The following is a 14,145-nucleotide window of genomic DNA, read 5'->3' as shown; positions in this document are numbered from 1 at the left end:
TTGATGTCCCAGAAAACAAACCTATCAACTCTTAATTTGTCAGTCAATACACGAAAGTGACTCAAGCAGGCTAGTAGGCAGTGAAAGGAGCGAGGAAGAGGACAGTAGGGCGTTACCCACCTTTCTGGATGGAGAAGATGCCCTGAGGCCAAAGGAGAACATGGGAGGAGGAGGAGCACGTATCTTTTTGCCGCTGGCCGCTAACGCCACGTCTGGCAGCATAGCGACCGCCCGTGCGACCAAACACTCACAAACACCTTTCCCTCTCGTGCTATCCCGCTAAAACAGACGGCTTCAGCTCAAAGTCAATACTGGACTCCACATCAGACTGCTCTTGAGAAAATGAAAGGGAAAGAGTTGCAGAGTTGGACTTGGATCGATGGCGCTCTCAGGTTACTGCTGTGCAAAAAAGCACAACGGCAGCAGGAGCCGCTTTGCCTTTCGACTTCAATGGTATGAGCCTTGCGAGGGAACGGAATCTGCGAGCGGCCGTCACGGGACCTTATGCAGCTGCGGTTATCGAACTTGCTCAAATGTGCTCGGCCCACACGCAATGATGAAAAATCTCATTCTTAGGATTTCGTGCCCTCCGCGCGTCTAATTTGGGTGGTTGAAATTTGATAGCGATGGGACAAAATAGGCCGAGCTCCTCTTTGGGATATTCTGGAGCGAAAAGAGTCCTGGAAATGGCGACGTCAATCCAATACGGCAGACTCGCTGACTCTTTTCAGGGATGGCTTCTGGAGACTTTTAGGTGGGGCTACACATCGAGACATACATGAACCAAATGTCATGCAGCGAAGTGAAACTTGCCTTGGGGGCTGAATTAAAAAAAAGGAGCGATGGAGTAGCAATGATTCAAACAAGCAAAGGGGTTGGTTAGTCGTACGGTTTCCCGTCTTACCAGAGCCGTGATGTCCCTGGAAAACTGCAGTCGGCAGGCGAAAGAAGGCCGAGGAGAAAAGGGAGTGAAAACAAGTTGACAGGTAAGCACAAAGAAATGAAAAAAATGCCTCTGATGTTGCGAGGCAGCCTAAAAATAAAGCGCATTGTGGCCGGATTAAAGAGGAAGCTTCAGAGGAGCCGCAATGAAGAAAGTAGGCCACAATCTCAGTCCCTTTAAAGTAAAACTCGGATATTGGCGGGGGATCGGGACGACCGAGCTCGGACGCGAATAGCCTAAAACTGCGAGTCATTGATGTCTGTACGAACGCCAGTCGGTACATTTGAGAATATTTTGAAGCAAGACAGCAACGGAGCAGCGGCCGTCGTATACGTGGACAGCCGACGTGACGCGGCACATCTCGACCTCGTCTGCCACGTGTGCCGGCTGAAGACGTCTGCAGACGGCCCGCGATTTCGACTGTGGCGCCGTCTTCGGTCGCGAGGAAGCTAGCGACAACACGTGACGACGCACTCGCGCGCACGCAGAGGAGCTTCGCGTCCGAGCTCGGATGAAGTTGACAGATTTGCCATCACGAAGCGAGACCATCTCACTCGACTGTCAGAAGGTCGCCGACGGCGACATCGCGCTGAAATACGGAAAGAACGTGACAAGCGGCGCTCGGGGAACGTCGCCAGTGACCAACGTCTCATTTGGTTGGACAACAAGAAAAGCATCGAATATTTGGTCATATTCGAAAATTGCAATACACCATTTACACCACCTACATTCATTATTTCTATTTCAACCGGAGCTAACAATTAAGAACATTTCAGTTAGTTGTACCACAGTATATAATCATAACAACAATAACCCAATAAGGAGTCAAAATGAAACATCATTTTGATGTTTCAAAATGAAACATCAACTAAAATCAAGCCAGTTAGGCCGATGCATCCGGCACATCAAACGCGTCACGAGAACAAAAGGCGCACGGTCCGAACGGCGAGCGTTAAAAAAGAAGAAGAAGAAAAAGTCACCAGCTGCAGAATGTCCTCATCCTTCGGCATCACGCACAGTTCCAGCGAGGCGTCGCTGCAGCGCCGTCGCAAAAAAAGGAGGAGGAAAAGGTGAGGGCACCGACGCCACGATGTCACCCGGCGGGCGGGCGGGCGGCTCACCTGTTCTGGATCAAGGCGATCACCTGCGAGTACGTCTTCCCGATGATGCTCTCGCCGTTCACCTTCACGATGCGATCACCTGCGCGCCGCCGCAAACACATCGTCAGCGCAATTTCGGACAGCAAATTAGAGTCGACAAGGCCACGGAGGACAAGAAATCAAATTAGGGATGCCTCGTCTCTGACTTTGCTAAGAAATAAAGTCAAAGAAAAAAAGGAAGGCTGTCAGGAGCAACCGTAAAAGATTAAGAAGGTTAGCTTTCATAATGAACTAACAGAGTAAAGAAAGAACAAAATAAAGGGTGGTTCTGCTGAATGAGAAATTAATAAATGGGCTGCTGAGATTACTCATGGAAAAAAATGATCAATTGAGTGAAATTGAACAAAATAAGGAATGTTTGCTCTTAATACATCACTCATAAAATCTAATCAAAAAGCCATTAGGACTAACAATAAAAAAACAAAAATAGAGTAGAAAAGGTTAAGGCATTCCTCTAATAAAATAGAATAAAATAAGACCTGTTCAGGCGAAGAGTAATTAAAGCAATTAAATAAAGGCTTCTATGACTAATAGTACAAAATAATGAAGCAAGTAAAATTGAATAATAAAATAAGGCATATTTAGGTCGAAAAATAAAACTTTCTACAAACACGGTAAGAGTTAATTAAGGCTGTTAATTAATAGCGTAAAACAGAATAAAGTATGGCAGTTAGCTCTAATAAGAGTAATATAGTAAAATACAATAAAAAGTTTAGATATATGATTCATTCATTGAGTACAATAAAAAGATAGGCTTTTAGGACTGATAATAAAAATAATGGAGGACATTTTAATACAATTCAATTCTGTTGGGTCTAATAATTAACTAATAAATGGAATGCAATAGAATAAGCAAAGGCGTGTTTATTAGGGCTGATATTACTAAACATCGTAATGTAAGCGTACCTGTCGAGAGTCCAGCCCGGTGGGCGGGGCCTCCGTCCTTGACTTGCTTGACGAAAATGGTATCCATGGGCTCCAGGCGACTCCGCCGCCTCCCTGCCGAGCGCGCAAAACATTTGCATGACCTTTCGCCGCACTTCTCCTTTGCATTTCATCCATTCACTTTGCTGCAATACATTTGAATAGACCCAATCGGGAGTTCAGCACCGATTTGTTATTTTCCTCTCTTTTATACTGTACATACTGTACATGGGAATTTGGACAGCTCGTGTCCAGCAGGGGGCAGAAAATCACAGGGACTTCTTCTCTGCCAGGATTTTCTGTGGTCTTATTTTCTCTTTGCTTTGTTGTTTTTGGATTGTACGCTGATGAAGTGTGTGTGTGTGTGTGCGTGTGTGCTTGTGTGTGTTTGGTTTCCAGCTCTGCAGTACAAATTGGATTCTACACATTTTCTTTTTCTTTTTTTTCCCTGACTGCATGACTTAAACAGACTAGAAAACAGATGAGCTTATTACTCATTTACCAACTTCTTTATTGCAAATATGCCAAATGAATTATTTTGATTAGACTATTAACACCATTTCCACTGGGGCACGCTTTACGTTTACGTGTCAGGAACAGAAAAAGAACACAAAACATCTCCTTAATGATCACTTTATTGCAATCATTTATTAACTCATTAAACCAAAGAGAAGTTTCATATAGAAAAATGTTTTTATGGTATTTCTGTAACTAAACAACAAAAGCGAGGAGGAGGCTAATGTTATTCTTCCGAGTATTCCGCCGTCACTTTCATCTTCTCCATACGCACCTGAAACGGAAACGCGGGTGCTTGACGACGGCGGACGACATGAAAACAAAACGCGCAATCGCGTCTCGCCGTTCCCATGAAGACGACTAACACGACGCAAAAAGAATCAACTTGAGTGGAAGGCAAATAGAAAGGAGAAAGTTGAGGGAGCGGTTGTAAACACAACAACAACAAGCGCCGATATTCTCCACCAAAGAATGTCACGGCTAAAACGCTGTCAACAGTTCACTAAGCTAGGAGACATTTGTTTGATGCCATGATATGCTTTGGCCTTTAAATATACAATGTTTCATTCTCTCTTGTTTTATGTGTCAGTTTTAGAATAAACTTCAGCTGTGTGAAGCAAATAGCTTGAAGCAAGCACACTTTGTCTCTTATTTGGAGTCTTCGTTTCCCTTCCTCAGAGTGACGTTATACGATCGTCTCGCATTTCTTCACAGCGAGACCGAGAACAGGCACGAAGAAATACTTGTACTAAAAAGTGTTGTTTTAGCGTGTCGGAAGGATACAATTATTTGATTAAAAAATGATTTTATGTTGTCTCTCTGTATTACACATTTTCACCTTACGCAGGTGGGTCTGAAATGCCGTTTACTAAAAGTCCTTCGTACAGGGAAATTTAACAGTACCAAAAAAAAAAAAAAAAAAAAGGAAAAAGCCCACTTGACAGCGCTCCATCACAACAACACACAAACACCGACCCAAAACACTTTTTCCACCAAGGGCAGGAAAGCCTGGAATCTCAAAGAGCAAAAAACTGCCGGTGGAAAACAGGATTTGCGCTCACATCGCTGAGAGCGCACGGCCACTGAATGAGTCACTTGTCGAGCAAAAAACTCAAAAAAACAAAAACAACAAAAAAAAACAACATTCAGCGACAAACATCTGGACGGAGAGAAAAAAATGTTGGCTTTCCTCTTCGCTTGTTGGCTTTTACATCGTTTTGAAGATGGAAAGGTTTGCGGGTCAACGGCAAGTAAACAATGACAAGATATTAAAATCATCTGGTCAACATCATCATCATCTTCAAAGTGTATTCAGCTCATCTTTTTCTAAATGTGCATTTCTGGCGCTAATATTTTGGTACTTTTCGATTTTTTGGTAAAACAGATGATGGACTCATGATGGACAAAACATTTTCAATTGCATCTCGGTATTTGTTGTACTTGTGTATTTTTCCTCGTCTATAGTAATATTTGATTAGTTTTTTTCTAATACTTGTGTGGTTTTAGATATATTTTACAAAAAAGAAAAATAGGTCAGTATCATGACATTATTTTATTCTTAATTTGGGTATTTTTTCTAATCTTTCTTTTTCCCCCCAATGTTTTTTTTTTATATTTGTGTAAAGTATTTCTTTTCTTACACCTTTGGGTATTTTTATTTCTACCATTTCTGTAGTTTTAGGTTAGTTTTGTAAAAACAGAAAATCCTAATGCTAGATAAAAATTGTTCAATTGCATAGAGGTATTTTTTAATAATAATAAAAAAAGGGATTTCTTATTTTTTTGTGTATTTTAAAACAAAGAATCGGACATATAAAAAATATTCTAATGCATCTATTTTTTCACCAAATCATTTTATTATAGTTACACTAATACATATTTATGTAAATATTTTAAAACGTGTGTATCTGTAGATATTTTTGGTGAAATAAAAAAATTCTTTTTAAAAAGACATGACGGGTAAAGTGATTCAATTGTATCTGGGTATTTTTTTATTTTTTCCTAATACTTATGTTTGTCTAATATTTTTGTTTGGTATTTTCAAAAATATTCTAATATTTGTGTATTTTTAGCATAGTTCTGTAAAAACTGATAAGCCTGATGATGGATACAAATTCTTCTATGTATTTTTTAAAATGTCTAATATTTTTGTATTTTTAGATATTTTCGGCAAATCTTGATACTGATAGATAAAAATACTATAATGCTTTTTTTCATATTGTTGTATTTTTCTTCTACTATTGTAGAAATGTTTTGTGTAGTGTTTGTCGAATGCTAACGGCTACGGTTGCAAAATGTTGGAATGTAAGTTGGAAAAGTTTTTCTGGAAATCAACAAATAAACCTAACATTTTTTTCCACCTAATAATTGTGTTCTCCAAACTCTATTTTCATATTATTTTATTAATTTTTGTACATTTTTTCAATTTAACAAATATATTTTATTATTATTTATTATATTATAGTTTGTGTGTGTGTTTTAATCTAAGACAGTACATTTGTTTACTTGTGCTGCATTTTTGTAGCTTTTGACTTCAGGACAAGAAGTTCCAAAATTCCTGGGATTTTCAAAATTTGGAAACTTTCCTTGAGAATTTAAGGGTATTTATATGAATAAACAGGAACACATCAGGAATGTACTAAATTGAAGGTTGGCTCTTAAATAAAAAAAAATAAAAATAATAAATATCTACTCTAGGATAATATCGGAGATGGCCGACAGGGGGCGACATCAGCGATGTCACGGAGATGGCTGACAGGGGACGACATCAGTGATGTCGTCAGCGCAATATTTGTTGACAGTACCGAGGGAAATCAACACGCGTACGACAGGGCGCGAATGGGAATGTATTGGACGGGCCTAGCACGAGCATGAAGCTAACAGCAGGATCTTTCATTGGACGCCACTCGCGGCCAAAATCAAGAGGGAGCGGGACGACGCGGCACGGCTAACGGACTGTCGATCCTCGTTTCATATAGTACACTGCAGACATGTCGAAGCAGACAACGAAAAGGACAAAACACATCGAAGCAGAGGCCGAAAAAAACTAAAAACATTTTTGTAGTTTTTATCTAATTTATTTCAATATTTTTCCAGAATTTTTTAAAAAAATGTATCGAATATTTTCTTGTAATAATTGTGTATTTTCCATCTAATATTTGTGTTCTTCATCCAATTTGTCTTTTTTTAACCACATTTTTTAAATTAATTGTTTGGACATATTTCCTTGGCCTTTGTTTTAGGGTTTTATCTGTTTGTAAAAAATGTTTATGTTTTTATGTTGGATTTTATTTATGCACAGCACTTTGTTTGTGTGTATTTTTTATCTAATACTGCAGAACGATCTAATTGCTGCAGTGGGGAAAAATCACATTTTTGTGTATTTATCAGCGAATATTTTGTTGTTTCTTTTCCACCAAAAGACAAGCTTTTCACACTTACCTCGGCTGCCACTCTCTTCGTCCTAGTGGAGAAAACAAAAAGATCAATCAGTTTTTTTTGTTTTTCTTTAGTGTTGTTCTGACCTCCCATAAAGCAGAGCAGAGTCGAAGCACGTCGTAAAACTTATTCAAATTTTCACTGGTCGAACGCGATCGTTGGCCTTCGCTCGGCCGCCAACACAAAGCTACCTGCGTCCCTCCGGGAGGAGCCCATTTGTCCCAAAATGTGGACGGCGCCAAAAAAAACATGCATTGCGTAAGCCCCTGCTGACACAAGTCCTCAAATCGCTCGCACATCCCGGATTTTCCTTCGAACGTTTTGATGGCCTTCAAGATGACCCCGAAATCCTGCGATTAGTCCACGGCTCCAGTCCTTAAAAGTCATTTGGAGTGGGCGCGAGTTAACCCTCCCTCGCCTGCTGTGTGGCATAATGGCATATACAGTGGGGATACAAAGTCTACACACCCCCGTTGGAATGTCAGTTTTTGTGATATATAAAAAAAAAAAAAAGAGACCAAGATGAATCATATCAAAACTTTTTACACCATTAATGTGACCTATAACCTGTACAACGCAACTGTTTTAAAAAAATCCTTTCAAGAGATTAAGTAAAACTGAACAACTGCGATGGTTGCACAAGTGTCCACACCCTCATTACTGGGAAGGGGCTATATTGAGAATAAACCAATCATATTCAAATTCATGTTAAATGGGAGTCGGCGTGCACCCGCCAACATTTATAGTGCCTCGGATTGACCCCAAATAAACTTCAGATGTTTTAGCGGGCTGTTCCTGACATTTTTTTTGCTTTCTCAAAGAAGCCTGAAGATTTTGATCTAGCACTGACTGCGATTTGGAACCGTTGATAATCCCTCCACCTTGACGAAGGCCCCAGGTTCAGCTGAGGGGGAGAGAAAAAAAAAAAAAAAAAAAAAAAAAACAGCCCAAAGCATGATGCTGCCTGCCACCGCCACGTGTGGAAAAATGTGTTATGTGCTGAAAACAATATAAAAAATATAAATAACATCAATTGCGTTGTACAGTTTCCAGGTCACATTAGAGGAAAACCATTTTTTGAAATGGTCTTTTTTTTTTTTTTTTTTTTAATATCCCCACCAAAAAATGGCATTGGAAGAGGGGTGTGCAGACTTTTAATACCCACTGTCTATCTGTAAGTACACATCCCATGTAAGTGAGTGACTGAGGGTCAATAAAGAGTTTTGAGCTGGCGTTCGTCATTAAAAGACCCCTCCGAGGTGTTCCCATTAAAGCTGTGTCCTATTTATTATGTCAAAGCCTTTCCGTGCTCGCCGGGAATCTGGGCTCATCATTGGACCCCGCGAGCGAGCGAGCGATTAGTAGAAAAAGGCAGATTGGCAACGGTCCTCTGTTATCCAGAGGACGACTGGCACTTGTCCCAGGTGGGATCAAGTTGAAGGGCCGAGCAGGAACCTCTGCGTGGCCTCCTTCCTACTTTGTGTTGATGCAAGTGAAAACAGAGCAATTGCGCCGTTTTCGTGTTCTTTACTCAAAACATTTGAGAGTTTCATTCTGAATGTGTGTGTATTTTTCCACCAGTATTTTTACATTTAAATTTGTTTTTGTATTTTCTCCTAAAGTTTCTATTTTACAATCGATGACCATGTAAATATTGTCTAATATTTTGTATTATTTTTAATATCTGTCATAACATTTGTGTATTTCTTTCTGAGTATTTGTGTATTTCACATTTAATATTTTTGTTTTTCTTTCCCCAAATATTTCTGTTGTTTTATTCTGAGACTGTGTCAGTATTCTAATATTTTTGTCATATTTGTGCATTTCTTTCCTCATATGTGTATTATTTGTTATTTATTTAGTATTTCCTGAAGTACATTGAATTCCCCTGTTAGTTTTACAGAGGACTCAACCAAATACTGAATAAATTAAATTTGAGTCATATTTAAATAATTCCATTTCAGGGGTAGAATTGCATGATCTGCAAAAAATTCGAAAAAGTTATTTTAGGAAGGCGACATTTTGAGTATTGTTTGCTCTGTTTGTATGTGTTGCTGCTCTGTGTGTGCGATTTAAAATTACCGATAGAAGAATGCACATTTTTGTAAGCCTGTCTATTGAGTCTTGTATTATATGTTAGCATTAAGATAGTGGACTTTTTTTGACGAAATTATATAGTTTGGTTGAACATTTTGGTGTTTGTGTCAGTTTTATGGAAAGGGGTCGGAAAAGTCACCAAATACATCCTGAAAGCCACGCCTGTTTTAAATTGTGGAACAACACAAAAAAAAAAAAGCACATTATTCTTCATTTAAATGGGATAAACAAAACACTGGCAGCCGTTGAAAAGATGCGTGTTGCCGGGCTCGCATTCCTTCCTCGTTTGTCAGTGGGACTTCCTGTCTGTCCGTGTCATTAGTTCCACCTGCTGCTGTCAGCCAATCAGCTTCCCACTCCCGTCTCACGTTCCTCCCATCTGCATGCAATTAGTTCAGTCTAGCGATTCCAGTCACGTCCGCATTGTTGTTTTCCCGTCCCACGTCATGTCAACGGGAATAATAATTCTTTTTTTCCCGGTTCCTTTTGGAAGAAGTCGTCCAACGGCCGCTTGAACTTGCGAGCGACTTTCAGTGTGAACGCTGACCGGTTTCCAAATGACACATTCCAGCTACAATATTTACACTACTAACCAAAAAAATTCTGGATATTTGAATTTGAGGTGAAATTTAAGGAATTTATCTAAAAATGCACGATAACCTTTAAAAGGTCAACTGAATTTGACCTTTAAAATTGTTTATTTTGAATGAACCATAGATGTTTCTAGCGCATTTTTTCCATTTAGGGAATCCCAGGACCCCTAAAATTTGAATATTTTTTGGGTTTTTTACTGCATGTCCTTTTCAAATAAGCTAGAAAAGTGTACAAATATACAGCACTTGGTTGTAACATTTTAACAACAAAACTACAGCACCCCAAACCTGCTTCAAAAATGGTTTACTCCACCCAAACCCTCCCAACTATCAGCACCCCTAAACCTCTGATCGCAGAACCGCCCCTGCAATGTTTTAGTACATTCTGCTCAACTTGCTATTCTCCAACAAGGAGCTGAATGATAAAATTCACGTGTTTGATCCATGATAAGTACCAACTGCATTCACTTCTATACCTTTCTGTGACACGACCAGTCTCTCCGTATCAAACTATAAATGACACGGAAATTGGAGCGCGCGCATATGACGCTCCCGGTTACCTTGAAAGAGTTGTGCACGGCAGACTCGGGCGGGTAGACGATGAAGTGGCGCAGCGTGAAGCCGAAGCCTTGAGAGGTCCGGCGGAGGCGGAGCGTCTTTGGCCCGGGCCAGGAGAAGGGCTCCTCCTCCGGCCCGGGCGAGGCCGCCGCCGACGCGTCGCTCTGCTCGGGACCATCCTTCCGCTTGGCCTGGAAAAAGAAATCGACCGTCACTTTTCGTCCATGTGCAAAAGCGATTGCCGGCGTTTGGGTTGCGGGTTAGCTGGAGACTAGCTGGGCCAGCTGGGCGCACCCGGGACTGGGCGCCAGTTCATCCAAGTATCCCACTGGAAATAAAAAACGTCCAATATTCCTCATAAAGATGCAAAATCGCTCAACTGCTGTCAGTTTCAGACAAACAGAAAATATACCAGCAGTGAATTTATGGCTTAAAAAGAAAGTATTACAGTGTTCAAATAAAGTGCTTAACTTCAGAAGAATTATTTGAAAAAACTAACAAACTACAGATAATACTTCATGTTTTGATCATATGGGCAGAAGCAAAATCATCCATTGTAAAAATGCATTATACATAGGTAGAAGGGATTTCCAGAATTTTGGGGTGCGCATTATACACGAGAAATTACGATAATTGCCTACATTCATAGATAAAATCCTAAAAACTGTACAACTCAAACTAAACCTAAACTTCAATTTAATTGCAACGCCCTCTTACAACATTCGCCTTGTGTGAAACCCATCAAAATAAACATTTTCACACAATAAGGAGACTCTACGCCAACCGTTTTTCACTGGATAGCTTCCACAGGAAAAAAAGAAAAGAATTTGTCAATAGAAAACCACATCTTTTAAGTGTGTGAAACCAAATTGTTTTCAAACATATTAATTATCCCATGAAAACACAGCAGTAAGCCTGTCCAGAATTCGTCATTTTCATAAAGACTCCAATTAGACACTTGGCACCCCCAAGGAGTGAAGCGTGCTCGCACTTCTACGCCAACAAAAGTTGTTCAAGCACAGCGGTCCCGACTTAGTGGACTTAGACGACTCTGCAGAAAACGCAAGACAGAGATTGACACGCAGACAAGAGGCGCGCAACATCCGTCGTTACGCTCGGCGAGGAATGTCTGGCATCCCGGGATCAGGCCAAACACACACACGCACACACATAATTGCCTTTCTTAACTGCGGTTGAATTCGGAGAAAACATTATCTGTCAAAATAATAAGCCTTGCCATTTAGAGCCTTTTTGTTTTTTGCCCGGGGCTTCACACATGCACACGTGGCTCTGGTTATTGCACTTTCGGGGCTTCGCGAGGCTCTTTGGCGTGTTTGCCTGATGAGAGATTTATCTCGTGCATTCCTAGCGCGACTCAGGCGGGAGAACAACATCGCGTGAATCACGAACTGGTGCGTGCTCAACATCAGACCTAATTGCCCTCGACTTAATGGGAATGTGCAATGAAAAGTGAATTTTTTTTAATTGCTTGTACACAAATAGTTGCATGTCTGGAGTGCCTGCCCGTCCATCAAGAGTGAAATTCAACATCCAAGCGCAGTCGTGCCTCGTTAACGGCGGGGGTTAGGTTCCAGAACCCCTCGCAATAGATGAAAATACGTAAAGTAGGAGTGCATGCATAATACCAATGCAAAATGCATGTGAGGTGCAGGTATTGTTTTTTTTTTCCCCGCTCACATTCTACACTGTAGTATCTGTGACTTTGAATGTGTGTGGCTTCAAAAGGCAGGTCCTGGGGTCAACGAATGAGAGTGTAGAGTTAGCTGTTGTTGGCTCAGGATAGCGGTTGGCTGTTAGCGTTAACCAGTCTGTGTGTTACGTGCCTGTGCGTCAGGTGAGGCGTGTTGCTGGCGTCGGAGTGTGCTTATTGCGCATTTATGGTGTTACCATTTGTTCAATAAAGCGATGGAAACTGTACCATCGGCTGCGTCTGTCCTTGACCACTTGTGGAGCGATTACGATACCTTCTAACAAGCGGTGGCAAGCTATATAAAGTTAGCTAACAATCTTTACTTTACTGTAGACATACAATTGTGTATGCTAGTTGTGCTTTGCAGCAGACACATTTTGTTATGTTCTTTTTTTAGTGTAACTTGATCCCAAACTTTGGACATTCTCAGTCTTGTACGCATTTTTCCTTGCACTTATAGCAACGCGAGTCTGCAGTAACATCAATGGTGGGGGGAGAAATGATCACCGCAAAATATAGTGAAAATTCCAAGATATAAAATGAGATATGTACGATTAAAAAAATTTGCGATACAGTGAGAGCGCCACAAGTGAACCGCGATATGTAAATCCGTTGTTCGGCTATTTCTAAAAATGTGTCTGTGAGCAAGCCAATCTGAATTTTCCCGATTTATGACATGGCAAGTCAGCTAATTTACATAATGCTGAAATATGCTGATATTCCCAATGCCAAGAGTGACACAACGTAGGAGGACACATGCACACGCCAGATGTTGCAGCTCGAGCGACCAACATCACGACTCCAGGCAACCGCAGCCAGTCTAGAGTCTCCAATCTACCAAAATACATATCTTGCTATGGATCCATAACAAAGGTGTCCTCATCACCGCCCGGCTTCTCGATCCACAGTTCCCTTCCCGGCTGTCTGGGAGTAGCAGATGTGGAGGTCCTCGGGGAGAAGGATGGGTGTGGGCTTCACGCTCTGACTGCTGAAAATCTTCAGCAATACGCAGAGCGGAGCCGACGTCACCCCACTGGGCCGTTTGTTTGGTTTCGCGCTTAGAAAAATGAATGTCGCGTTATGTAAGAACCAAGCAATTTGGGTCGGCGAGGTTTAGGGACTATCTCCATATGGCCAACGTGATGAATTATAAAGCAAGACGCAAGAGGCAGCATTCCTTTTGCATAAAGATATTTGCCACTAAATTATGCCTTCAATCTGTTTATTAAAAACGATAGATCCCTGTTCAAGGGTTTTTACAGGATACAAGCAAGTCCGACCGACTGTAGCGTTGCTGTGAATGTAGTACCACTTTGTGCCACAACATGTTGGGCAGCACTGTGCTCTACTGGAAGAAGATGCAGCACAATTAACAACAAGAACCAGAAGAAAATTGCTCCAGTAATAGTTCCTACAGAGTCTGCGTGTGTTTAAGTTGTTCGAAGCTTTAGAATTACTGTGACAGCTATGCTAATTTCCGTTAGCCCCTCTATACAATTTCGAATTACGTGTTAGTATTAAGCTAGTTGACTTTCTTTATACGAAATGACATGGTTTGGTTGAAATACAATGTTTTGATTATCTTTGGCTTTTCACGTTCGTTTTACAGTAATCTTTATTCATCAGCCCCCACGATAACCTTGGGCTCACTATTGACGCTGAGGGCTGGACGCCGGCGCTGCCATTGCGTGCCACGGGCTTCAGGACGGCGTATTTGCATGTTGTTATGGAAAGGAGCTCAGCGCTGTAACTTGATTTTGAATGTCACTTGTGGTCCACTTTCACCCAAAAAGTATGTTTTTGTTAGCCTGAGTCAGCCCTGGCCGGCTGACGTCATCCATCTACCTCTCGCGACTCCCTCACACTTTTCCTTTCCAAACCTCTCCGACCGCAGACATTTAACATTAGTCACCCGTGCTCACTTTATCGCAGGAAAATATGCCTTTAATACACCATCTTGAACAATGACTGACTTGGTTCCAGCCACACAGTACTTAAAGCGTGGCCATTCTCGATCTGGGAAAAGGCATTATGGGCTTTCCGGTGTCATTTAACGCAACCAAATAAACCCGCAATAAAAGATATCGTTCAGCCATGCAGGACTGCGCTGCCACAGGAGAGCAGGATGACGCACAGAAAATTCCTCAGACGGCACAACGTAAGTCTCCTCCCCTCTGAATGCCTCCGATGTAAACTTATACACCA

General features: G+C 41.3%; 1 protein-coding gene across 1 annotated transcript in view; it reads right to left on the bottom strand.

Annotated features, from left to right (window-relative positions):
* The window catches only part of LOC133469902 (rho GTPase-activating protein 21-like), a 33,352-nt gene that overhangs the window by 18,424 nt on the left and 783 nt on the right, over positions 1 to 14,145 (bottom strand). The window contains 6 exon segments of the mRNA XM_061757502.1: positions 905 to 928; positions 1,924 to 1,978; positions 2,065 to 2,143; positions 3,010 to 3,102; positions 6,985 to 7,006; positions 10,232 to 10,420. Coding sequence (XP_061613486.1) covers positions 905 to 928; positions 1,924 to 1,978; positions 2,065 to 2,143; positions 3,010 to 3,102; positions 6,985 to 7,006; positions 10,232 to 10,420 — 462 coding nt within the window.

Source organism: Phyllopteryx taeniolatus, chromosome 20, assembly GCF_024500385.1.
Source record: "Phyllopteryx taeniolatus isolate TA_2022b chromosome 20, UOR_Ptae_1.2, whole genome shotgun sequence".
In the NCBI taxonomy this organism is placed as follows: domain Eukaryota; kingdom Metazoa; phylum Chordata; class Actinopteri; order Syngnathiformes; family Syngnathidae; genus Phyllopteryx; species Phyllopteryx taeniolatus.
The sequence above is the reverse complement of the archived record's forward strand: the minus strand, read 5'-3'. Positions and strand labels throughout refer to the sequence as shown.